Source organism: Myxocyprinus asiaticus, chromosome 29 (genome assembly GCF_019703515.2).
Source record: "Myxocyprinus asiaticus isolate MX2 ecotype Aquarium Trade chromosome 29, UBuf_Myxa_2, whole genome shotgun sequence".
Taxonomy (NCBI): Eukaryota; Metazoa; Chordata; class Actinopteri; order Cypriniformes; family Catostomidae; genus Myxocyprinus; species Myxocyprinus asiaticus.
This window is the reverse complement of record NC_059372.1, coordinates 24,061,706-24,087,930: the sequence shown is the minus strand read 5'-3', so window position 1 is coordinate 24,087,930 and position 26,225 is coordinate 24,061,706. Positions and strand designations below refer to the sequence as shown.

Sequence of the window (26,225 nt, the reverse complement as noted above, 5' to 3'; positions counted from 1 at the left end):
GGTTCAGTATTCATTAATATTGGTGTTTGATGTTTATTTATAAATATACTAATGTTCATTTATACAACTTTTAAATTGTTAAAATAGTTTACATCGTTAAAAAATTAATTAGTTGATTAATATTAAGCGAGAATAATAAATGCTGTAAAATTATTGTTTGTTGTTATTTCATGTTAACTATTGTGTTTACTAATGCTAATATATAAAAATGTATTGTAAAGTGTTGCCAAAATGATAATATAAAGGCTCTCAGTCAATGGGTAAATATTTTCATTATTTTATGGATAATATTTTACAGTACATATGCAGTGAATGCTATGACAAATTAAAGGAATATTCCAGGTTCAAAACAAGTTAAGCTCAATCAACAGCATTTGTGGCACAATGTTGATTACCACAAAAATGCATTTTGACTCATCCCTCCTTTTCTTAAAAAAAAAAAAAAAAAAAAAGCTGGGTTACAGTGAGGCACTTACAATGGAAGTGAATGGGGTCAATCCATAAATGTTAAAATTCTCAAGCATAGCCACAAGACGTAAACAATATACATTTTAGCATGATTTTAGTGTGATAAAATTGCTTACAAACCATTTCTGTGTAAAATTGGCTATAACTTTACACAGAAATGATTTGTAAGCAGTTTTATCACACTAAAATCATCAATTACTTTGTTGCCATGATGACGTAAAACCGTAAACCCTAATACAACCGTAAAATTGACGATTTAAACAACTTTATGGCTCAAATAATACACACGTTTTAACAGAAAAATGAATGTAAGTCCTTTTATAAAATTATAAGCTTCACATTTCTGCCTTTAAACCATCCAAAAATTGGCTCCATTCACGTCCATTATAAGTGCCTCACTGTAACAATGATTTTTGCATCTTTTTTTTTTTTTTGAACAGGCGAGTTAAAATACATTATGCCACAAATGCTGTCGATTGAGGCTAATTTGTATTGGACCCGGAATATTCCTTTAAGCTTAGCATCTGAAATTTGTGTTGACATTTATTGCAGAAGAACAGTCAAGGTTAATTGTTTTTTATTATTTTATTAATATGGGAACCTATATTTCTAAAGTAAAAAATACCTCAATCTTTAAGCCCACAGAATTCAGTATATTTCCTCACATTTATTGAACCAACTCAGGAGTAGCAGAGCTGAGAACAAACAATTATATCTGAAAATTGCTTTTTAGAGTTTGAGGATGACTAGAGGATATTCCAAGTTTTACTGAAATAATTCATCCCTGACTACAGTGTTTTTCCTTTATTACATGACAGTGAGTAATTATTCAATTAACTCCAGAATTTGTTCTGAATGGGCATTGATAAGTCAAAGGATTCTTATATTTTTAACACAGTGTAGCTAAGATAAATACAAATAAAAAGGGTCTTAATTAAAAATATGCTAATTTGCAGGTTGTGTATGAAGTCCTCAATGGAGTATGAAGGTTTCCTTCTGAGGACAATTGGTTAGCAGCCAGCCTGAAATAAAAATCTATTTTTGGATTAATTAAAACTCCAAACCATTCTTGTTTGACTCTTAGAATCTGTCATATCAGTTCATAATTGTATATACTGTTTTATTAAGTGAGTTGCATTTTTCAAGTAAAGACAACAGTTTCCTCATCATGTGTTGCTGGGAAGATTAAAAATCTGCTTAATGTAACTCTTTTCCACTAGCATAAATACTTTTCACCTATAAGGGGCGCAAATGTTCTGAAAATTAACGTCACACATCCAGTGGTTCACAACCAAGGGGCCGGGGCCCAAATGGGGGCCTAAGCAAACTTCCAAGAGGACCTCAAGGTGACTTTTAAATGATTTAAATAAGTTACATTAAAGCAACTTGATAACTGCTGAGAAATGAAGATGACAATGTTAACTGACGTCATATCTCTTACTGTGTTGAAAATGCACTGCTGAGCACTCACTAAAAGATTTTTTGATGGGGCCTGTGAATATTGTCTTTGTCAGTGGGGGGCTTGGAGTCAAAAAGGTTGAGAACCACTGTTCTAAATTGTTTCCAAGTAAGGAATCCAGACATGAATGGTTCCTATTAGTATTCAGTCTATAGTTGTGGAGGTAACCTCTCTGCATGACCCATTCATGTTGTTAGTTGTAGGCTGCAAACCATTATTCACAGAAGTGGACCATTTATGCATCAAAAAGTAAACTACCATTATACAACCCTAGAGTATAAAAACCTCTTTTACTACTTATAAAAAAAGTTTTGTTCCATCTCAGAACAGATCAGTTCTTTTTTCATATGTCTTCCCGAATTCTTAAGAAGGCATACTTGCAATATTTTGTCATAATGATCAAATGACAAAACGTTTATACGGAACTATTGCCTTATGCAATGTAACTGCAGACTGCAATATTTCTCTGACAGCATTTCCTCCAAACTGGAGTTATTTTAAAGCCATGAAGGAACCAGAGTACACATGATGAGCAGAACCTTTATCTGAGAAGATGTGTATTAGCGTGTACTTTCTCCCATTCTCCAAATGTTTGCCTGCACATACATATATACTGAGATATACACTCACTGAGCACTTTATTAGTAAAACTATGGTCCTAATAAAGTGCTTGATGTGGTCTCTATTGTTGTAGCCCATCTGCCTCAAGGTTCGGTGTGTCGTGCATTCTGAGATGCTATTCTGCTCACTCACATTTTTTCTCCATTCTGATGGTTGATGTGAACATTAACTGGAGCTCCTGACCCATATCTGCATGATTTTATGAATTGCACTGCTGCCACACGATTGGCTGATTAGATAATTTCATGAATAAGTAGATGTACAGGTGTTCCTAATAAAGTGTTCAGTGAGTGTCGATTAGTCAATAAGAGACAAATGGCACCGAGAGCCAGGTATTGGTTGTAATGTATTTCCTAATTTGTTTGTCATTTTGATAAATGTTTTGTTTGTTTTGAATAACACTAGCAAAGACAAACAAGGTATTTACAAACACAAATATGGAAGAAGATACACTTCTAGGTACATTTGGGTAAATTCACCTCTGCAAAAGTTGATGGAAAGTTTAATATTATTTTATAATTGTTTTTTATAAAACTTCCAGTCTTGACTGACATGATCATAACTTAACATGGTTCTCTTTGATTATTATAATTAGCATTACTTTTTTGTTTATAACAGATTATAAATTGGCTTTAGTACAAAACAACTATAGTCAGGGTTGGCTCCAATGTCCAAAGTGCAATATAAAGAAATGACAGCGGGTCTTTTACACTGAAGTTGTTTCTAACTAAGTATTACTGAGGATTTAAAGCATGGAGGTAGAAATTAAAATGAAAAAATTTGAGAGGAAGGGGGTGAGTACTTTTGACTTGAAATTATTTTTCTGATACAAAACAGAGCCCTTGTTTTACATTGCTGTTGTTGTTTTTTTTTTACCTTTTGGTTTGGTCCGACAACATAATCAACCAACAGTGTTTTTCACCTTTGGCCATTTTCAATATATAGAAGCAGCCTACGTATATATATATATATATATATATATATATATATATATATATATATATATATATATATATATATAGAATATATGCATGACCTAACATTATTCTTTGTCTATGAAGAATGTTATTAGCATTTACATGTTTTATAACATCATGTTATTTGCAGAGGTTGACGCTGGTACTGGCTTTAGCGTCTTTGATCTCTGCATTTGGTTCGTCTTTTCAGTATGGCTACAATGTGGCTGTTATCAACTCACCTGCCCCAGTACTGAGTATATTCTATTCTATTCTATTTTGTTCTATTCTTGCAAATGTCAAGTGTTGCCATTAAACATTCTTAATACATATTTAGCCATAACCTCTGATAAACTTGACTCTGATATTCTGATAAAAGGATATGCAGTTGTTCTACACTCAAATATATGAGGATCGTTATGGTCCAATGACAGACAATCTCTTGACCCTCCTGTGGTCCATAACGGTGTCCATGTACCCACTGGGTGGGTTTTTTGGTTCTCTTATGGTGGCCCCATTGGTGAACAAATTAGGAAGGTAATTAGTATATTACGATGTGAATAAATCATACCAATATTCTATTGCATTCAAATCATCATGCACCCTTTTTCCTCATATGTTATAGTACTTTAACTGAGATCTTTGGCCTACAGAAAAGGCACACTACTCTTCAACAACATCTTCTCTATTGTTCCTGCTATAATGATGGGTGTGAGTGAAGTGTTGAAGTCATTCGAGATCATCATTGTTGCACGCTTTTTGGTGGGCATCTGTGCAGGTCAGTACAATTTCCACCCATCAGTATGGATCAGCTATTTAATGCTCTAACTGCCCTAAGAAAATTCCTCCTACGAAATGAATTGATGATTATCGTACCAAAAACATGTTTTAACTCATTTACTAGATTGTTACCTGTTCACAACTAAAATAAATTCCGTATGCCGGTTTCTTTCTATTATATAAAAAAAATTCTATGCCGTGTAATTTCTGTTAGGACAATAGAAGGGTTAAAGGCATAGTTCACCCAAAACCAAAAATTACTCACCATCATGCCATCCCAGGTGTGTAGGACTTGCTTTCTTCTTTTCTGCAGACACAAATGAAGATTTTTAGAAGAATATCTCAGCTCTGTAGGTCCATACAATGCAAGTGAATGGTGACCAAAACACCAAAAGCTCCAAAAAGGAGATAAAGTCAGCATAAAAGTAATCCATACGACTCCAGTGGTGTAATCAATGTCTTCCAGTTGGTTTTGTGTGAGAATAGACCAAAATGTAACATTGCAGTCTCTAAGCACGATCATGATTTCAAGCTTGATTACACTTTCTAGTGCTTAATGCATGTGCAGAGCGCTAGATGAAGCTATAGGAAGTGTAATTAAGCTTGAAGTTATGATCGCAAAGGAGACTGCTTTCAAGATGTGCAGTGAAAAATTAGTTATATTTTGGTCTGTTCCCACCCAAAACCAACTGGATCGCTTTAGACGACATTGATCAAACCACTGGAGTCAAATTGGTTACTTTATGCTGCCTTTATCTCCTTTTTGGCAGCTTTTGGAGTTCTGGTCACTATTCAATTGCATCGTATGGACCTACAGAGTTGAAATATTCTTCTAATATCTGTTCTGTTCAGCAGAACAGAAGAAGGAAAGTAATATACATCTGGAATGGCATGAGGGTGAGTAAATGATGAGAGAATTTAAATTTTCTGGATGAACTAACCTAAGCATAACAGTATGCTTCTATAAAAACAGACCAACTGTGTTTTGCTGATTCTCCTCTAGGCCTGTCCTCTAATGTGGTGCCCATGTATTTGGGAGAACTCTCACCCAAGAATTTTAGGGGGGCCATTGGTATAGTGCCCCAGCTCTTCATCACTATTGGCATTCTAACTGCACAGGTTTTCGGCATTCGCAGTATCCTGGGCAACAAAGAAGGTGACACACAACATATTATATATTATTTGTGCAGTACTCTTGTGGTAATTGGTCTGAAGAATTAATCTTACAGAGAGGCTGTATTTAAAGCTGCACTCAGTAATTTTTTGTTTATGCTGCAGCAAGTGTTCAGTTACCGATGCCATTGTTTAAATACCTTATTCACAGTCAACCATGATTCATTTCTATTTTGTGGGTGAAAGTGTCAGATAATAGGAAGTTACTAAGATAAAAATCAAGTTTACTCAGCTGGTCATGTGATCTAAACATGGCAGCCTCATGAGGCAGTTCAGCTCCATGTAAAATAAAACAGCTTTTAATAACAAATTAATTCAATACTCACTTTGATTATCTAGAGACTAGACTATATTGAAAATGCTTTTTAATGACATGCTGTACTATTGCTATGCTATTCCTATCTCTATACAGTTTTCTAATATAGAGATTTTAGGGGGAGTTACTGATTTTCTGCTGTTGGAGAATAATCATGGTGATGTGTAATGTTCTCTCTCTAGGCTGGGCCATTATGTTGGGTCTCACAGGGATCCCTGCTGTCATTGAACTCCTGCTTCTACCCTTCTTCCCAGAGAGCCCACGCTACATGCTCATACAAAAGGGGGATGAAAAAACTGCCAGGAAAGGTATGCAAAAAGTTATTTCTGTCTCCCATGTCAGAGAACTCAGAAAATTTGAGTTTCATAGCAGATGCGCACTTGCCCAGCTAATAATTTTATGTTCCAAGAACATTTTCCTAACGTTCCTAATCTTATTTGAAAGTTCTGGGAATGTTCAAAGCATCATTTTTAAAAAAAAATACAATTTTATATAAAAAAATAAAATTAAAAAAAATCTTGGTTATAGGAACGTTCTGGAAAACGTTTGAAAATTGTGGAATTTTTTTTACAATGTAGTAATGTTTAAAGAACCTTCCACTAACAATGTATGAATAATGTTTTCATGCTAAAGTTTTGAGAAAGTTAATCAACGACAGAAAATTTTGAAAGAACATTCTATTAACATTACTGCAAGAACGTTTGTTCACAACTTTGAGAGAACTTTTGGAGAACGTTAGCTAAAGTTTTGAGAGCATTCCCTGTTAGCTAAGATTGCAGAGATTTAAGAAATCAAACAAAAAATTAGTTTCAACGTCTTGATTTGTTGTAAAATATGAATTTGAAACATTTGGATGCTTTACCAGAACATTTTTAATATCCATATCTATATCTATATCTATCTATCTATCTATCTATATATATATATATATATATATATATATATATATATATATATATATATATATACTGTACCTTGTTGCTTCTTTGTAAATACCTCAAGTGCTTGTGTAGAATCAAAATGCCAGAACAAATAGTGGTTGAATAATGACGTGTTAAAATGAATCATTAATCCAACACCATAAAAATTGTTCACATGGCTCTAATGTAGTAATGATATGTAACAAAAGTACTCCTGATAAATAAGGCAAATTGCTATTTGGCAAAGTTGAACAGAATGCTCAATGAGTTTGCACATTGACATGAGAGAGAGGTTGAGTATAACCATTTAAAATACAATGTAATATATAAAGTAGGGGTCTTCAACAGGGGGTCCACGGTGGTACTGCATGGGGGTCTGCCAATTATTATTTGATCAGTCATTTTTGTACCTGTGACTGCAGAGAGAAAGAAAATGCCTTAAATAAATATATTAAGTTAACTTCAACCAATGCACCCTTTTCACAGACTGTAATAACATGTTTCCGCCTTATTTAGCAGTGTAAATCTTGTGTAAAACATTAGTGTTCGACCGATATGGGTTTTTGAAGGGCAGATGCGGATACCGATATCTTGATATCAGGATAAACATAATACAATTTAAAACAGCAAATCAGATGTTAATAAAATTTTTGAAGTGAAACAAATACTTATTTAATGCAATATTAAAAAAATTTGCAAACTGTATACTTGAAAAAAATAACTTGAAAACAGAAAGTGTTGACTATCCATTGACAAATATAATGGTAGATTTTGGAACTGGCACAAGGGAAATTTAACACTTCTTTTATTCGGCCAAACAAACACAGTTATCGGCCGATGCTGTTAATCGCAAAATGGCCTAATATCGGTCGATTAATCAGCCTGGCCGATATATCGGTCTATCACTATAAAACACATTGAAAGAAGTGGAAAACTTTTTTGTATTGAATTTCTTTTTCTTCTTTGTAGTGTACTTTCCTAACATTACTCCTTGTGTTTTATTACCTTGGCATTAATTTGAAAAACTCCTCTGACTTCTTTAATGCACCACTTTCAATTATTTTCCCCTCTTTTGGGATGTTGTGGAAAGGTAACAGTGGTAATAGTATTTTTTTATTTTGCTGTTGGAAAAAAATCTATATTTTCTGTTGTCTTCCATTCACCATCTACTGTTTTTTCTGATCAACCACTAGGTGGCACCATGTTGACTCTGATTGCCGCTGGACTGTTTTCTGGTTTTGATCTCAATAGGAAGGAAGCAATGAAAAAACTACAACAACAAGTGATCCAGATGGAGAATAACAACTCTTTTTAGTGTTTTAGTTGAAGTAAAAATGAGTTGTGCAGTTGTTGTCTGTCTTAACAAATCAAAGTAGTTAATGATATCAACGTAACTAACCTCAGTCCATCGCTTCATGTCATCTACCCACGGGTGAGGCAGTGACCAAAAACGGTCATCGCGACTCTGTAAAGTACGGGCACTATGAAGCCACAGGCAATTTTTTGAAATTTAAAACACTTAACATCTCGTTTTTCACTAAGAACAAACGCTGATGCGAGTGAAAACACTGGAGACTGGAAACCAAAAGCAGGCGTTTTGGTTATTCAGGAAAAAGTGGATAGAAGTTTGCGCTGCTATAGTTTACTTCCGGGTTCCAAATCCGTAAAAGTGACATGGATCCATAATAAATAATTATAAATATTCAGAATAACATTTCATAACCCACTGATTCACAGTTAACATTGTACATACATTAATGGTAGCCTACTATACTCCTACGCATGTTATTAAAGGCCAGGCTATTCAACTCTCTATGCTAATGCAACTCTCAATGTTGTACAATACGTTCCAGGCGGTTCCTGCTCCATCTCTCTATCATTTGATGCAATGTTTCTACCTAGAATCCTTTGCAAGAGGGTTCTTTGTTTTAGACAGTTCAATTCACATACAAACACTCTGAGGGGTTTGCCTTGATGCCCTCTGGCTCTGTTGTGCTGTGTTTCAGCACTGCAGCAGCTGCGTGGCTGGGAGGATGTGGATGAAGAGCTGTGTGAGAGGATCAATCGGAGCGAGCTGAGGGCCATCTCTCCGTGCTCAACCTCTTCACCTTCCGCTCACTGCGCTGGCAGCTGCTATCTGTAATCATCCTGAACATGGGCCAACAACTCTCAGGCGTCAATGCTGTATGTACTACCACACAATTTTCACAAGTGATTATTTTCCACACACTTCCCTCTGTGGCGAAATCAGTTTTCTTGTAAGTGTGGTGTCATGTTAGGCTTCAGATATGTTTTGTTTTAAAAAATCTAACCTTTAACCCCACCTTCAGATTTATTACTATGCAGACAGCATCTACAGCTCAGCAGGAGTGAGGGAAGATCACATTCAGTATGTGACAGTTGGAACAGGAGCTGTGAATGTCTTCATGACTGTAGCAGCTGTAAGGAACTAACTTTCTAATTCCACATTGCTTTTCTGCATTCGTTATGCTCCTCATTGTTTAATATTCTCTTTCCCTGCTGAAAAGACTAGCTTGAATTTCCATGCTGCTCCAGTCCAGGCTGGTTAAAGCTGGTTAGTGCTGGTTTGGTGCTGGTCTAGCTAATTAACCAGTGCAGCCGAGCAAAACTTAGCGAAGCTTGTCAACTACCACAGTCTTTCTAGTCAACCAGCTACAACTAGCATAGATGAAGCTTGTTGACCAAGGACGTCTTACTGTTTTAGCCTAGTTAGGAAGCATGATGCGGACGCCATGGACACCTTGTTGGGGAAAAGCAACCAAAACACAACATATTCTGGTCTTTTCAACATGGTTGAGTGACTTATTTAACATGATAATTGTTATGAAGCTCAGATCCTTCACTAAGAAACATGACTGTAATGTATGTTTTTGTAGGTGTTCATAGTGGAGAAATCTGGCAGAAAGTTGCTGCTTTTGATTGGCTTTGGTATCTGCTGTGTAGCCTGTGTTCTCCTGACCATAGCTCTCTTCTTCCAGGTATAGCAATGCTGTACTTACTCAATCCCAGGCATAAAACACAATATTTTGAACAATCAAATTCAATTTAACTGTAAATAAATCTGGACAGGGTCTCAGAGGACATTTTAATTCTAGAGAAGAGAATGTGCTGGGCTGACAAATTTGACTCCTGGGTCTATGTGAAATGCAAGGCTATAAATGTGGTAAATGTACCTCACACTAACAGCTGTACATTCCATCCACAGACAAAACTGGATTGGATGCCCTACGTCAGCATTGTTTGTGTCATTGTTTACGTAATTGGACATGCTATTGGCCCAAGTGAGTTCACAGCAATCCCATTTAGACCTATCCAACAGGGACAGAGGGAGCTTGCTGCATTCCAATGAATTCACACCCTCCTTCCCATACAGTTTTATTCCTTTGTGGGAAATGACAATGGATTTATGCTGCAGTTCAGGGACTTTACATTAAAACCCTAGAGTAAACACAAGAAAAGTGGTTGTGCTTTAAAGTGGCTATAAAGCATTGTAAAAGCACCACAGTGCTTCAAGCAATCTTGTAAGATGGAAAAATTGTTTTCATGATTATGTTATAAAAACATCCTTGTTTTTATCCATTTAACTTTTAGCAATAATTTCTGACATTTCTGCTCAATTTTATGACTATTTAGAGCTTCAACTCATCAGTAACTTAATTCAAAGTAGTCAAAAAATTATACTAAAATTATCACTGCAGGTTGTAAATTTGTCACAACTTTTGAAAGCTGGATGTAAATTTACATTTTCCATTTTAGTGGGTTGAAATTTTGGTCCCACTTTATATTAGGTGTTTTTAACCATTATGTACTAACATTAAAATACATACAATAATGCACTTTTTGTGTAATTACATGTTTTGTTTTGTTTTGTTTTTTTCTGCAAAATTCAAGATTCACATTTGCTGCTACTGCGGTTGAGGTACGAGTATGTAAGGGTTTAGGGTAAGGGTTGGGTTAGGGTTAGGTTTAGGGTCAGGGATAAGGTTAACAGTGTAACTACAGATGTAATTAAAAGCAGGTACTTTAAATATAAGTACAACGCAATAACACATACTGTATGTAAATAATGAGTACATTGTAATAAATGCCTAAGTACATAGTAAAGACACCTATTATTAAGTGGGTCCAAATGATTTACTGTGTATCTTTCTGTATAAAAAGATGTCTGATGAAAGAATTTCTAGGTTTGACAGCTTTTGTTGCATTTCTTCGCAGGTCCTATTCCTTATGTTATCACCACAGAGATGTTCCGGCAGTCTTCTCGACCACCAGCCTTCATGGTGGCTGGCTCGGTTCACTGGCTCTCAAACTTCACAGTTGGCCTGGTCTTCCCTTTTTTAGAGGTCAGAGTTCAAATGAACCATTGACAAATAGTCATAGTTCTGCTCCAAAAGATCAGTGGAGTCTGTAAATTTTTAATGGTTGAAATTTCTAATGATATTAAAAAATCTTGTCATCAATGCAAATCCTTGTATATTTGGTAGTTTGAAGGTTCTCTGCTGAAGACTGAGGACACTTTGAGAACTTAAATGAAATAAATTAGAAGTAAAAAAAGAAGACAATTGTCAAATATATAGGGCCCTATTTTAAGAGTGCTAACCGCAGCGCTACGCCATAAGTCATACATACAAAATCAATGGGCATGGCCATGAAGTTTTGGTGTTTTTGTGCAAATCAAGTCTAGGCACAAGTGGGTTTGGTGGAATTGTACACACAAAGAGCTAATGGGCTGGGTCAAGTGCAATTTAATTCTGATGTTCTTCTCCAGTTACATCCTGTTCCATCACCTGTCAAGCACCATCGATATAAACAGAGATAGAACATTCATTTTTAAGATTAACATTTTTATTGATTCATAGAGATGACAAAGAAAAACAAAACATATATACAATGAATCAACATTTAACTCCCACTACTACCCCTCCCCCTCCCCAATCAACAACCCCACCCCGACCCCCAACGAACATGCCTGTGGTCTCACATAAGTACACATGCAAAAAAAAAATATTAATAAAATAAATAAATTACAAAATATAATAATATATATATATATATATATATATATATATATATATATATATATATATATATATATATATATATATATAATCATACACATCTAAAACTACGCCTCTTTCTCCACAGTCCCTCCCTGGGAGTCCCCCAAAAATATCAAATATCTGCCCCATTTCCCATCAAACGAATCCCAGATCCTCAGCATTCTATACGACTCCTCCTCGAAAGCTGCATCTCCTCGCACCACTCCCGAATTGAGGACGTTCCAGCCGAGTTCCATTCCCTTAAAACAATCTGCCTGCCATAACAATGGTCAGGACCCAATTTTTTATGTATTTATCTCCTATATCGATGACCGCCCCATCACCCAAAACACAGAGTCTGGGGCAAAACAAAACCCAAGTGCCCAAAACGTCACTCTGAAACTTCAACCAAAATTCCTGGATCTCAGCACACCACCAAAAAACATGGGCCGTGTCTCCATCCTCCGATTAGCATCGCCAGCAGGTGGGTGTGTCTTTAAGATCAAACCTATACAATCTAGTGGGGGTCCAATAGAATCTATGTAAAATCTTGAATTGCATAAGGCACACCCTTGCATCTCTAGATACAGACTTGACATTTTTTCGAATCCTAGCCCACACTTCCTCCTCCAGTTCCAAGTTAAAATCTTTCTCCCATAATCTGTTGATAGAAGTTCACCAGACTCTGAATTAGCAGGGAGTAATACACTGATGCCTCATGACCTTTTCCAAAAGCAGTAATCACCTCTCCCAGAGTATCTGCTGCTTTGGGGGGAGGGGGGGGTGCTACTCCCAAAAATAGTACAGAGCAGGTGGCGCAGCTGTAAATACCTATAGAACTGAGACCTGGGAATCCCAAAATGTTGAACCAAATTTTCAAAGGATCTCAACACTCCACTCTCATATGGGTCACCGAGTGAAGCAATCCCTCTCACAATCCACTCTGACCAGTAGAAAGGGGACTTATTAATACATAATTTTGGGTTCAGCCATATGCTCGAGGCAACATTTAAATAAATGTCCGAATTAAACAGTCTGGACTCTTTTGTCCATACCGAGTGCAAATGCGAGATAAAGGGGTATAACATAACTTCTCCAGTTAGTTTGATAGAAAGGCATTGCGATGGTGAAATGGGGGCAAGAACTTCCTGTTCAATACAAAACCAGGGAGGGGTTCTCTCAGGTGAAAGCATCCAATGAGCCTAAAGTCTGAGACTGAATGCATAATAATAAAACAAAATCGTGGGTAGGCCTAGCCCACCTTTGTCCATTGGCCTATGTAACTTATTGAAATGTAATCTGGGATGCTTACCATTCCAAATGAAGGACTTCGCTATGCTATCAAATTGCTTGAAATAAGAAAGGGACACATCTACAGGAAGAGATTGTAGCAGGTAGTTGAATTTTGGAAAGCAATTCATTTTAATAACATTAACCTTCCCAATCATAGATAAATGTAATGAAGCCTATCTGCCCACATTGCTTGAAAACCTTTTTATTAAGGGGTCAGAATTAACTCTGACTAAATCATATAAATTTGCTGGGAATTAAATGCCCAAATACTTAATGCCCTGTTTGGGCCACTGGAAAAGACATCACTGGGCAGTACGCTGTCAGAGCCAAAGCTTCGGATTTAGACCAATTGACTCTGTATCCTGAGAATTTAGAAAAGGAATTAATAATTCTGTGGAGGCAAGGCATAGATTTTGTGGGGCTGGAGATGAATAATAAAATCACTGAAAATCATCTGTGTAAAGCAAAAGCTTATGCACCATACCTCCCGCCACTAACCCTGGAAAATCCCGCCTAACATCTTCCTTTCTTATCGCAGCTCCAGGGCAAGACAGAACAATAATGGGGAAAGAGGGCAACCCTGCCGGGTGCCCCTATCCAGAGTCTAATAATCTGAAATTAATCCATTTGTTTGTACCCTGCTACTGGGTGTCTATAAAGTAACTTAATTCATCTAATAAAAGTATTCCCGAACCCGTATATTTCCAAAATCTTTAAAAAATAATCCCATTCTACCATATCAAACGCCTTTTCAGCGTCAAGCGAGATGGCAGTGACCGGAGTCTGATCGTTCACTACTGCCCACATGATATTGATGAAATGCCTAATGTTATCAGAAGAGCTGCGGCCCCGAATAAACCCCACCTGATCTATATGTATAAGAGATGTCATAACTTAATTGGTTATCCAAAATTTTACGTCTAGCTGGATCAGGGAAATTGGACAATAACTCTTACACTCGCATGGATCTTTGTCCTTTTTAAGAATCAGACTGATCTGGGCTTGTGTCATGGTTGGTGGAAGCTTTCCATTCTTTAATGATTCCGTATAAACTTCTAACAAAAGTGAAGCCAATTCTGTAGCATAAGATCTAAAAAGATCTAAAATTCAGCAGCAAAGCCATCTGGCCCTGGAGGGCAAGATAATTAATCAGGACCTAATTACCTCTCCAAGCTCCTCCAAGGTTATCTCAGAATCAAGATAATTTTTTTGCTCAGTCATCAGTTTAGGGAGTTCTAATGGTTCCACAAAATGTATAATATCTTCATCAGTAGACAAAGATATGGAGCTATAGAGATCAAGATAGAATTAATTAAAAGCATTATTAATATCAGTGGCCGTGGTAAAAATTTCACCACCAGCAGATTTCACTGAGGGAATGGTAGAAAAAGACTCTTTATATATCTATCCAGAGTTTTCCTGCTTTGTCCCCCGACTCAAAGTATGACTGTCTTACCCTGAATAGCCAAAACTCCACCTTCTGCAACAAACTAGCATTATATCTGTATTTCAACTGGGTCAATTCTCTGAGGCCATCAGACGACATTCGGCACTTCAGCTCTGCCTCGGCACTTTTAATATTCCCTTCCAACTCCACAAGTTTTCGTGCTTTGGATTTTTTGATGACTGAGGCATACTGTATGATCCAACCCCTAAGAACCACCTTAAGTGCCTCCCAAGCCACGCCCACAGAGGATACTGAGGACCAGTTGGTCTCCATATAAACATTGATTCCAGCCTTTAACATTTGTTGAAATTCAGGATTTTTCAAAAGGGATACTTTAAAGTGTCAACTATATGATTTCTTTTTCTCTGTATGTGGCAACACCTCTAAACTCACCAGGGCCTGATCTGAGACTAAGATGTTTCCAATTGAGCAATCAACAACAGATGAAATGAGGATGCCTCTATTCTATTCTATTCTAGAATAGATCTTATGGACTGATGAAAAAAAATTTATAGTCCCTACCAGATGGGTTCAAAAGTCTCCAAATATTTGTAAGACCAAGATTTTTACACATTCTGTGAAGTGTCACTGTAGCTCTAGGGGGCTTACACACTTTTGCTTCACTGTGATCATGGACTGAGTCCATCAAAAGATTAAAGTCTCCTCCCAGTATTATATCATGAGGGGTGCCAGCGGTTTGTAACATCCCTTCAAGATCTATAAAAAAGCCCTGATCATCAGCGTTAGGTGCGTAAATATTAGCCAAAATCAACCTTTGCCCCTGAATTTCTGCTAAAACAATAATGACTATTCCTAATTTATCTTTAATCTGTTTGAGACATTTGAATTGTAGATGCTTACTTATCAATGTAATGACTCCCCTGCTCTTATTTGAGCCAGCACTAAAGAAAACATGTCCACCCCATATCTTCCCACATTTTTCAGCTTCTTGCGGGGAAAGATGCATTTCTTGAAGAAACACCATATCATATTTCTTACGTTTAAGAAAAGAAATAACCTTCCTTCTTTTTATGGGGTGCCCCAACCCATTCACATTCCATGTGGAGAGAGACAATCCACTCATATTAACATTTGACATTTTGACATATTAGAAAAAATAGATTGTGTGTGAAAAATAAAATTACAATGACCACATTCCAACATTAGTGCAACAATCAAACCCCAAACATCCCCCAGAACAAAAAAAAAAAAAAGATAAAAGATTTTACCCCATTACCCCAATTTCACGTTACATGTAAACAACTTTACATGTTCTTACTGGCTTAATGTGCGCAAGTGTTGTGCGCATGCCTCTTTAGGGTTTGACGTCACTCAAAAGCAGAGAATAACAAGATTATTTATATCCCATGTAAGCATGGGTTTCCTTGCTTCGTCTGATTTTTTTTTAAATAAACTGATTTTTAGGAGTTATCAGCGTATTGGTGTGCATGTAAACTGGCTCATTGTTTAGATTAGTTCTGAAACTTCTCTAGAAAGAAACATGTCAAATTGCTTGGGTCTTTTTCTCATGAGAAAAACCTGAGAAGCAGTCTCCATTCAATCTCACTGCTGTCTAGGTGAAACAGTAGAGCTAATTAAGAGCTGTCATTTGTTATTTGTCCTTCCTATGGGATCAAAGGGGGCTTGAAGGAGTTAAAAAGATATGTGCCCCTCATAAGTTAATGTGCCCCTCATGGTTTTCATTTGTGTATCTGTCTGCAGAGAGGCCTGGGTGCATACAGCTTCATCATTTTTGCTTGCGTCTGTCTTGCCACACTTATCTACATCTGGGTGGTCATCCCAGAGACTAAAAACAAAACCTTTCTGGAGATCAGCAAGCTTTTTGCTCAGAGAAACAAGATGGAGATTGTAGTGGAGGCCGGGGACTCTGAGATCAAAGAGACAGGAGTGGAAAGCAGTGGACAGGAAATTAAAAGCACATTTCTCTGATGGCTCAATGGGTAACAACAAAAGAACTTCAGTTGGAGCATTTCTTTAAGAATATATTCTTTTAATTGCATTCTGTATTTATTATGTATATGAATACAGATAAATACAAATAATAAATATGTGTACTGTTTAAATAAAACACAATTTTAAGAATAAAACTATTGTTTATTGAAAAGTTTCAGATATGGTTCATATTATCAGTCGGGTAAATACATTACAATGCTTATATCCCAGATCCAAAATGAACTTTTGCAACTGCCACCACCCAAAAATATCTCTTACTGACCATGAGATTTTTTCATGATATATATATATATATATATATATATATATATATATATATATATATATATATATATTTGTCCTAATGAAAATTTAATTATTGTCCTTATATTCCTCATATTATTGACAAACCATGAAGGTCATTGTGTCACTCTCACCATCATATATGAGGTGAACTTAATGCAAGACACAATTTTTACTTGCATTTGACGCTTGCTTGGTGAGTGTTATTATGGACTGTACTTACATCTAAAATATAGAGTGAATACAATTTTATAGTTTTCATCTTAAATTGCATTTAATCCCTTGGGACAGTATACAGTACAAGTTAGCAAAGCTAGTACTGCTGATATTGACAGTCATTTAAAAAGTTCTGAGCCTGTCTGCTGGCAGTAGTGCTTTTTTCAGTGGCAAACCTGTTCAGCCTGCAGCTGAACTCCTCCATACAGACTGAGCTGAGTGATGCCCCAGCTCAAGACATTTCCTTTTGCTTTGCTATTACCACACAACATTTGCTCATCAATCTCATCCTTAGTCAGCACGTAATCCCACACATTCACATCTGTCATTTGGCCCACAAACGCATCTGTAGCTGAGATTCCTAAAAAGCCATCCTGGTCCTTCCCCAGAATAAGGGTTCCTCCAGATGGAATGGTATAGCCTGACCGAATATACCGTTCTTCACCAATCAGTCCATTCACCCACAATTCAACCCCTCCAGTATGAGAGGCCCAGGTAAAGCAGTAGTTTGTCCAGTCTTGGGATTGATAGTTAAAAGGCAAATTCACAAACTCATTACCGATCCAGATACCCACTTCAAAGCCCAAAGTGATCATGAGCTCGTTGTCATTGCGTGAGGTGGAGTAGGACATCACGGTGAGGTCGTGTGTGGGTGGTGTACGGACATTCATGCAGGTTGTGAAGGACTGTAGGTTCATTGGATGAATCAAGTTAACCAAGGCATAACTCTCCAGATTCTTTTCAGTGAAGTAAAGGACCATTGGCGATAGGGATTGCGGGCCTAGGGAAGGAAAGGTAAGAAAACAAGGCAAAATATAAATCTCACTCGGATGCAACTGTTTTCACACAGTTAAACTGTATTTGATGAATGTCTACTTCTACCTATTCTAAAATTAAATTTTTCTAAAATACTCACCCATACTTGTAGATGGTTGTCCTTGAAAAGCATACACCAATTACATGTCAAAGCTTGTTTTCATACTTTTATATTAGAGACAGCTTAAGAATGTATATTGAGAATGTATTAATTAAAGGTGATGTGTGTAATCTTTTCTGTTAAAATACTTTCTCCAATCCCAGCTTAATATGCATAGACATCTATAAGTAAGTGATTTGTATGTTGATTTCCTCCAAAAGCGTAAACCTTTCGTGGCGCTATCAAAACATTGCTCTTTTTGTTTGAGAATCCCAATCTGGGGTGCGTTTCTCGTACAACGACATAACTCACTGTGTAACCACTATAGTAGAATGCATTGTTGTAGAAATTAATTAGCTTGTCACGACACACATCCATTGTTCGAACCACGTAAGTTAAGCTGTCTTTAATGATGTTACTCAGGGGGTGGAGTAATAACTTCCACAAATATTTAATTAAAATAGCTAATTTACACGTACACCAGAAAGCTGTTTAATGTGAGAAAGCTGCTGAAGACACTTTGCAATGTGACAAATGCATAGCGCTGCAATATTGGGGTTTCTCTCTATATTAGACTTCGGTGTTTCCCTGACGCACTTGACATATGCACATGCTCACTCTTCAAAAACATATTAGCGCCACTTATGCGTTAACATAAACACATAAAAACTGTGTTCGGAATAAATCGTTTTCTAAATGCATGTAAATGTGGTCAAGTTCTTGACAGAATGAAAGATATAGAATAAAAGATATAAAAGCCTCAGTGAAGTCAAATAATGTCCACACAGCAAACTAACAAGGAACGATGCTTCTAACCATAGATGGAGAGCTATTGTTACAACCACACAACTTTGCGATGATGTTAAGTATTAAAAGTTTGTTGGAAGTATGGTTTCAGGAAACACCAAATCATTGAACTATGTTGGTAACGATTTAAATTGCGACCATAATTAGCTAACGATTCTTTTGGGAAACGCACCCCTGATCAACACAGAAACACTGGCTCAAACAGTTGTGAGTTTGGGTCAAGACTATTTGTTTTTCCAACCAATGGCAGAAGAGGAGAGTGTTTGGGAAAATTTCTTTATTTTTGCAATTCCGTTTAGTAACACTAGTACCACAAAAATTACACACTTCACCTTTAAGGATACCCTGTTGGCATTTCTCATGAAATGATTGAAAGATTTTATACCTGAAAGCACTTTTTTGTCCAGCGACATAATAAGGCTCTCAATCCTTTTAAGCTTAGACTCGATCTCCTCTTGACGGCAAATTCCTGCAGGAAACCGAAGAGAAGACAGGGAGAACATTCTCAGGTACTGCAGACCTGTCACTTAGTGTTTTTTGGCTCTGCTGGAAATTAGAAGCACTGGCCTAACCTCCTGTGCCCAGACGTGGGAGGAAAGAGGACTCCACCACTCTGTCATTCAGAGGCTGGGCCATGCGGTAGTCATTCCACAGGGTCTTATTTTCATGGTCCATTAATGTGCTCTCCAATTTCCTGATCTGAAGGTCACCACATTAAAAGTTAAACATACAGCAAAAAAGATTGAAAACAATTTCTTGTGAACTTTCTGAGGTGGCACCTGATTGTGAGAGAGGGTGATGGGGGTATCAAAAACTGTCCACAGAATGCTCTCGTGACATGGTGGTGTGGTGAGAGAGCCTTGATATCTGAAAAAGTGGTTGAGGTTTTCTGGTAGCATGGAGCGTACATTCAAGTTAGTTATATTCATGGACTGGCCTGTGTAGAGTGATAGAGAAAAATATGAAAAAACAAGTGCATAGACAAGACACAGCCATGAGCCTTATAGTATAAAACAATGGTTCTCAACAGGTTTTACTTCATGACCCAGATTTCACATTGGATTTTACATCAAGTGGCGACCTATACTGTCACATTGTGGTCGGCACAAACCATGTTTATCCTTGTTGCAACTGAATGTGAATTTAATATAGTCTGGGCTGTATTTTATTTTTCCTTGCATAGTTTTGTTTATGGTTTTTGAGGATGAGGACATGTCACACATTCTTTCCATGTTGGCATCTGCCTAATATAGCTTGCTTTTACAAAGTGACTGATTGATTTGCACCAAAATACCATAGAGTTTGATTGGACATACTTTGATCTTCAAAACAAAAGGTAGGGGAACCTTTTTCTACTCCCTTTTAACCCTCCTGTTCTGTTCAAGTAGGGCCTCTTATTTTGCTATTTGTGGTCATTTTTAACCGGACACGGTACAGGTGTAATATATATATATATATATATATATATATATATATATATATATATATATATATATATATATAGGGTAAGGGTTGATTAGGGTTATTTTGATTTATACACTCACTGAGCACTTTATTAGGAACACTAATTGGTCCTAATAAAGTGCCTGACGTGGTCTTCTGCTGTTGTAGCCCATCCACCTCACGATTTGACATGTTGTGCATTCTGAGATGATATTCTGCTCACTACAATTGCACAGAGTGGTTATCTGAGTTACCGTAGCCTTTCTGTCAGCTCGAACCAGTCTGGCCATTCACCTCTCTCATCAACTAGGTGTTTCCGTTTGCAGAACTGCTGCTCACTGGATGTTTTTAGTTTTTCACACCATTCTCTTTACACTTTAGAGACTGTTGTGTGTGAAAATCCCAGGAGATCAGCAGTTACTGAAATACTTAAAGCAGCCCGCCTGGCACCAACAATCATGTCACGGTCGAAATCACTGAGATCATATTTTTTCCCCATTCTGATGGTTGATGTGAACATTAACTAAAGCTCCTCACCCATATATCTGCATGGTTTTATGCACTGCACTGCTGCCACATGATTGGCTGATTAGAAAATCACATGAATAAGTAGGTGTACAGGTGTGTCTAATAAAGTGCTCCGTGAGTGTACATTGTATGTGACATATAAAAAAGCAATTGCTCTGTTTTTTAGTCTTTCCCATTCATTTCCTATGGTCGGTCATTCTTGACCGCAAACAGCAAAGGTGTCGCTTTTTTACGACCACTTATCGAATCAAGTCCAATTTTTTTGTGTGTGTGTTCAGATGGCAAGTTGAGGAAAAGTCACAAAGTCCGATAAACTAAACTATTTGTATTACTTCTGAAAATTTAAACAGAATAGGAAGGTTAAAAGCAGATAAGTCTATTTGTTTTGCTATCCTAACTATACACAAATAAATGGTTAGTTTCATTTAGCATTGTTTTTACCTGATGTCCCGCAACCCTATCAAAACAGACATGCGTCTAATTTCGGGTCGTGACCCAAATCCGGTTGTGAACCACTGGTATGAAATATATTTGAGAAGTTCATCCCAGATGTTTTGCATTACCTGCATACTTGACCTTTGCCAGGTTTCCAATGAAATCACTGTAGTATGTGTTCTCAAAATGCCCATCCTAAAGAAAGGATCCAGACAAATCTAAATATTACCGGCAATGTCAATACCCAGGAAATGGGAAAAAACTCTTTTAACATTATTTTCACTGTACAATTATATTTAAAGTGGTTGATTTAATTGCTTAAATTAGTTATTAAACTTCTTGCATGTTATTAGTAGCTAATAAACTACAACAATGTAAAGTCAGTTGAGCCATTAACGTGTAAAAATGTTCAGATAAACCTCACACAGCGGTTTCAGCAACACACTATTAAAATTGAAAAAAACTATTAAAAGCCCAGCTATTACCCGAACAATTGCAGAGCCAGAGATTTGCAACTGAACTACATATTGCAGCAGAGCAGAGTGCCTGGGGGTGTGTTGTCAAAGCAATGACCTACCCCAGTAAAATGACAGTGGGAGCTCATGACCTGCACACTATCTTGTGGGAACAGAATGTCAGCCAGTAAGCCACCACACAGCAGTCTGATCAATTTACCCATTTAGTTCAGAGAATGCAGATGTGTAACTTAATTCATGCTACGTGCTTCAGGCAAAGTGGGGTCATATGGTGCCTTGCCCAGCTCCTAAAGAGCTGATAGTGATAAAAAAAAAGCCAGCATTTACACCGACAATGTTTTGTATTTTATATTTTTTCTTATCTGTATTTCTATTGTTATTTACCTACCAATATTTATTTCCCTTAAGCATTGCACAAAAAAAAATAAATAAATAAATAAATAAATAAAATCTTGAAAAGAAAAAATTTTCTGTCATTTACTGTGTTCCAAACTTGTATGACTATCTTTCTTCTGTGGAACACAAAAAGTGATGTTTGGCAGAATGTTAGCCTCAGTCACCATTCACTTTGATTGCATCTTTTTATCACTCAATGAAAGTGAATGGTGACTGGTGCTAACATTCTGCCTAACATCACCTTTTGTGTTCCACAGCAGCAATTTTCATTTTTGGGCAAACTACCCCTTTAAAAGAAAAAAAGAAAAAAAAAGAAGAAAAAATAAATAAATAAATAATATATATATATATATATATATATATATATATATATATATATATATATATATATATATATATATATATATATATATATATATATATATATATATATATATATATATATATATATATATATATATATATATATATATATATATATATATATATATATATATATATATATATATATATATATATACATACATACATACATATATATTTCAAATCACAAAATTAAAAGATTATTTCAAACATAATATGGACTTCCACTTGATGGTTACAGCAAATTCAAAAAATATTCCATCTTACCTCATAAAAAAAGGCTAAAACTGCTAGGCCATCTGGTTTATCTTTGGCCTCTTTGAAGCTGCTGTACTTTTCAGAGTTGTAGTGAACGATATGCAGCTATGACACAGAAGTCAAAAAGGAAAGTGTTAGATATGTTGCACTATAAATTGTGTAATGTGAGATTTAGAACATATCTTAGATCTAACATCCTCTACATTGCTTAATTAAAGCTTTCTCAACACTCTTTAGTGCAACTCAGCTTCAAAACGCTGGCGTTCTATTTCAAACGCAATTAAAACAATGATAAGTGCATTTTTGTCTAAAATAAAATGTGACATATTAAGACTTCAGGCATGTGTCCAGCAGCACGTGAATGAACTCTCAGCCCTACAGCCACTGAAGAACACAATGCTTTAAAAAAAAAAAAAAAAAAAAAAAACTAGGACATCTCCCTGTGTTTATTAGGCATAAATCAGACGATTTATATTTGTGGTGGGGTAGAAATGAATTATGTAAGCAGTAATCTACTTCGGCCATGTAGCGGATGCCGTCCAATGTGTGCTCTGATCCACTGGCCTCCAGTTCCAAGCCTCCCCAGTGCAGATGCATTTGGACAGCAGTGTAGTGATCTGGAAACCCCTTGGTAATCATCAAAGTGTGTGGCAGCTGAATTTCCACTGTCATAACAAGATTGTGGATAATATTTATGGAAGGGAAACTAACCTACCCTGTAAAGATCACATAGATTGAATGAAATAGCGGGAGTAAAGCATGCATTATATGAAAACAGATACTATAATAATCCTCCATTAGAACTTCCGACACCAGATGGCGACAAAGATCAATGTAGTACAAATAACAGACCCCAAATTGCAAGTGGTCCCCAGCAAAGACAGACCGTTCTCTTAAAGTTCATTTGTTTTGGGGGGGTGGGGAACAAACTCCTAACGTTCTAGGAACGTTCTTTTTAGGTTGCATTTTTTTATAGCCATAAACGAACGTTCCCAAAACGTTCTGGTTAACAAAAATGGTCACTTTGGTCTATTTTAAGCATAGCCTAAATAACTTTCGCAGAGATAAAGGGCGTTACATCTCCCGTTAATACAAAAATTGTATGATATAAGAAAGCATACCTGAATGTCCATTGTTTTTCATGCGAAAACTCCCGTGGATCTCATCATAACCTGTCAACTCCAGCTGTGGCATTTGCGGATTGTAACGCACTTTGCGCCGCTGAATGTCAATAGGAGACTGTTGGTTCCCCGCACACTCATGAAACTTTTCTGCCCAGTGCTTCTGATCCAGCTCTCCCTCTGAATGAAACCATGAGACATTTCATGAGAGAAAAGAAAAGAAAAGAAAAGAAAACATGTCAAATATGAATAGATATCTGAGCTGTACGCTGTTGTACTATTTGTTGAATAATAGCCCTATTTAGGTTGTGTAGGCTATTATTTATTCACAAAATTCAAATGTAATCCTATTTAATGGAAAGCTGAGTGTTTAGCTGACGTTTTTACATTGCTTAGTACTAATGTAAAATTAAATGTTTATTACCTTAAAAACTAATCGTATCCTTACCTTCCTTAGGTGCGCATCGGGACTCGTAAGACTGATTGAAAGACTCATAAGATTGATATATTTGTGATTTCTTTAGAAGCACTTGCCTGAGTATGTCCACTTTGCTCCATCTATTCCTGCCAATGCAAAATCCACCAAACCCGCGTATAACAGCACTGCAAACAGCTCCATTCTCAAACTGAATCGGTAACCTCACTGTTTTGATGTGTGCTCTGAAGTCTCCCCAGGCCAGACTGTTCACTGTTTCACAGGATTGTAAAGAGGTGCTGAGTGTAACATTGATTACAACGGCTTACACCCAAAATGCAGAAGGCGTGTAGTAACATGGTAATTTAGAGAAGCTTTTGACGTATTGGCAAACGAATGTTTGAGGCAGTTATTATTATGTGTTATTCTATGTCAGTTATTATATATATATATATATATATATATATATATATATATATATATATATATATATATATATATATATATATATGCTTATGTGTTTTTCTCTGTGTTGCAGAAGCTGTAAAGTTTATTCATATTAAACAATTTCCTCAACTAGACCACATTTGTCTCAAAATTAGAAAATCAGACTAATATATATATATATATATATATATATATATATATTCAAATTTTACTCTTAATTGGAAAAATATTTAAAAACGGCCACACATTTTCACACTCTCTATGTTACCACACATTAATCAAATTAATAAATACAGCTATTATAATAACAATAGGCAGCTACAAGCTGTTCCAGGAAATAATTACATGTAAATTACATGTTGTTGGTCTGTATTCCACTATAATTACTTAATTACACAGTATCAAGGAAACTGTGGTGCCTAGTGTGAATCTTGCATTTTATCAGGCAAGCTTATTGCATGATTGTTAAATTTAATATGATCCCAACACTTCACAATGACAAGTGCAGGGCTGTTTTATATAGTCCAGAGAAAAGAAAACTGGTAGCATGGTAACTGCTTGCTAACAGAATCACTCAAACTTGTTTTGTCAAGTTGCCGGCTAAATCAAACACATAAAGTCATTTGTCCTGCTTGGCTCAATGAAGCATAAAGATGTTTTAACTCTGAGTAAAGATAATTAACTGCCCTAGACACTACTAACAGTTGTGTGATAGCTGTCAAGACATGTTTTGACAAGTTGTTCCAGGGAAGTGCAAATTTATAAGAGAAACTGGGGAGCAACATAAGAGAACAATGACAAAAGCAAAAGAATTGAAAAACACTACATATGCTATACAGGATACAAATGCCTTGAAAAGCTTTTAAAAAGCTTACGATTAAGTTTAGTTCTTAATATTAAGAGTTTTATTTAAAGTAACTAATCGTAATGTTAATTTTAATGTGACCTTGTTTTAAAATAAATAAAAACTGAAATATGCTTATGTGTTTTTCTCTGTGTTGCAGAACAGTTTCCTCAATACAAATATAATGGGAAAAAAGTTTAGGATAAACTAGGAAAAGGGTACACATCAAATATCCCAACAATGTTAGTTTAATATTTGGATGTGATGTCTACATCAAACAAAAAAGGCTCTGCCTAAAGGAGGTCATCTGTGTAAAGGAGACTGGTGAAAAAAATCCAGAAGTCAACTATTACTTTGAAGGTTCTACAGAGTTCAGTAGATGATAATGAATTAAAGATGCCCCAGTCAACCATGTCAAGAGCCCTGCATAACACTGTCCATTACTCTAAAGGACTACTCTTTTTGATAACAAGAAAAAAACATAATAGTATCCCAGATGAATGGAGGGAAAAGATGTGATCAGAGAAGACCAAGATATATCTTTTTAGTCTAAATTCAAAGCACAAATCTAGGACTACTCACCCAAAACCAGTGAGTTATGGTGGTAGATGCATCATGCGGGGGCTGGTTTTCGTCAGCAGGAAATGAGCATCTTGATAAAACAGAAGAAATGCTACTTCATTATATAGGACAGTTGTGCAAGAGAGCCTGCAATAGAGGAATTTCAGTCAACTAAAAAACAAAAACAAAAAAACAACAACAACAACAACAACTGAAACTCTTCGCTATTAAATTATATTAAAAACACAAA

General features: G+C 36.2%; 2 protein-coding genes across 4 annotated transcripts; one reads left to right on the top strand and one right to left on the bottom strand.

Moving 5' to 3' along the window:
* The first annotated feature begins 3,233 nt into the window (after window positions 1–3,233).
* On the top strand, window positions 3,234–16,804 carry LOC127420593 (solute carrier family 2, facilitated glucose transporter member 5-like). The gene is given in 13 exon segments (XM_051663005.1): window positions 3,234–3,342; window positions 3,656–3,754; window positions 3,884–4,041; window positions 4,158–4,282; window positions 5,288–5,440; window positions 5,956–6,081; window positions 8,700–8,744; window positions 8,747–8,877; window positions 9,024–9,134; window positions 9,591–9,692; window positions 9,920–9,995; window positions 10,930–11,057; window positions 16,216–16,804. Coding segments are annotated over 13 exon segments (1,524 nt in total). The 5' UTR covers window positions 3,234–3,300; the 3' UTR covers window positions 16,444–16,804.
* A 149-nt stretch (window positions 16,805–16,953) lies between these two features.
* ca6 (carbonic anhydrase VI) lies at window positions 16,954–24,443 on the bottom strand. Of its 3 annotated transcripts, XM_051663002.1 has the most exons (10): window positions 24,243–24,443; window positions 23,709–23,888; window positions 23,104–23,252; window positions 22,597–22,692; window positions 21,223–21,289; window positions 19,468–19,625; window positions 19,261–19,387; window positions 19,074–19,157; window positions 17,882–17,902; window positions 16,954–17,746 (listed from the first exon to the last, which is right to left on the bottom strand). In XM_051663002.1, exons 1-10 carry the CDS (start codon window positions 24,325–24,327, stop codon window positions 17,130–17,132), a joined length of 1,584 nt encoding a protein of 527 aa, XP_051518962.1. In that variant the 5' UTR covers window positions 24,328–24,443; the 3' UTR covers window positions 16,954–17,129. The 3 variants fall into 3 exon arrangements, with proteins under 3 accessions (XP_051518962.1, XP_051518963.1, XP_051518964.1); XM_051663003.1 differs by lacking the exon at window positions 17,882–17,902; XM_051663004.1 differs by lacking the exon at window positions 24,243–24,443 and having other exon boundaries at window positions 23,104–23,303; window positions 23,709–24,147.
* Window positions 24,444–26,225: the final 1,782 nt, after the last annotated feature.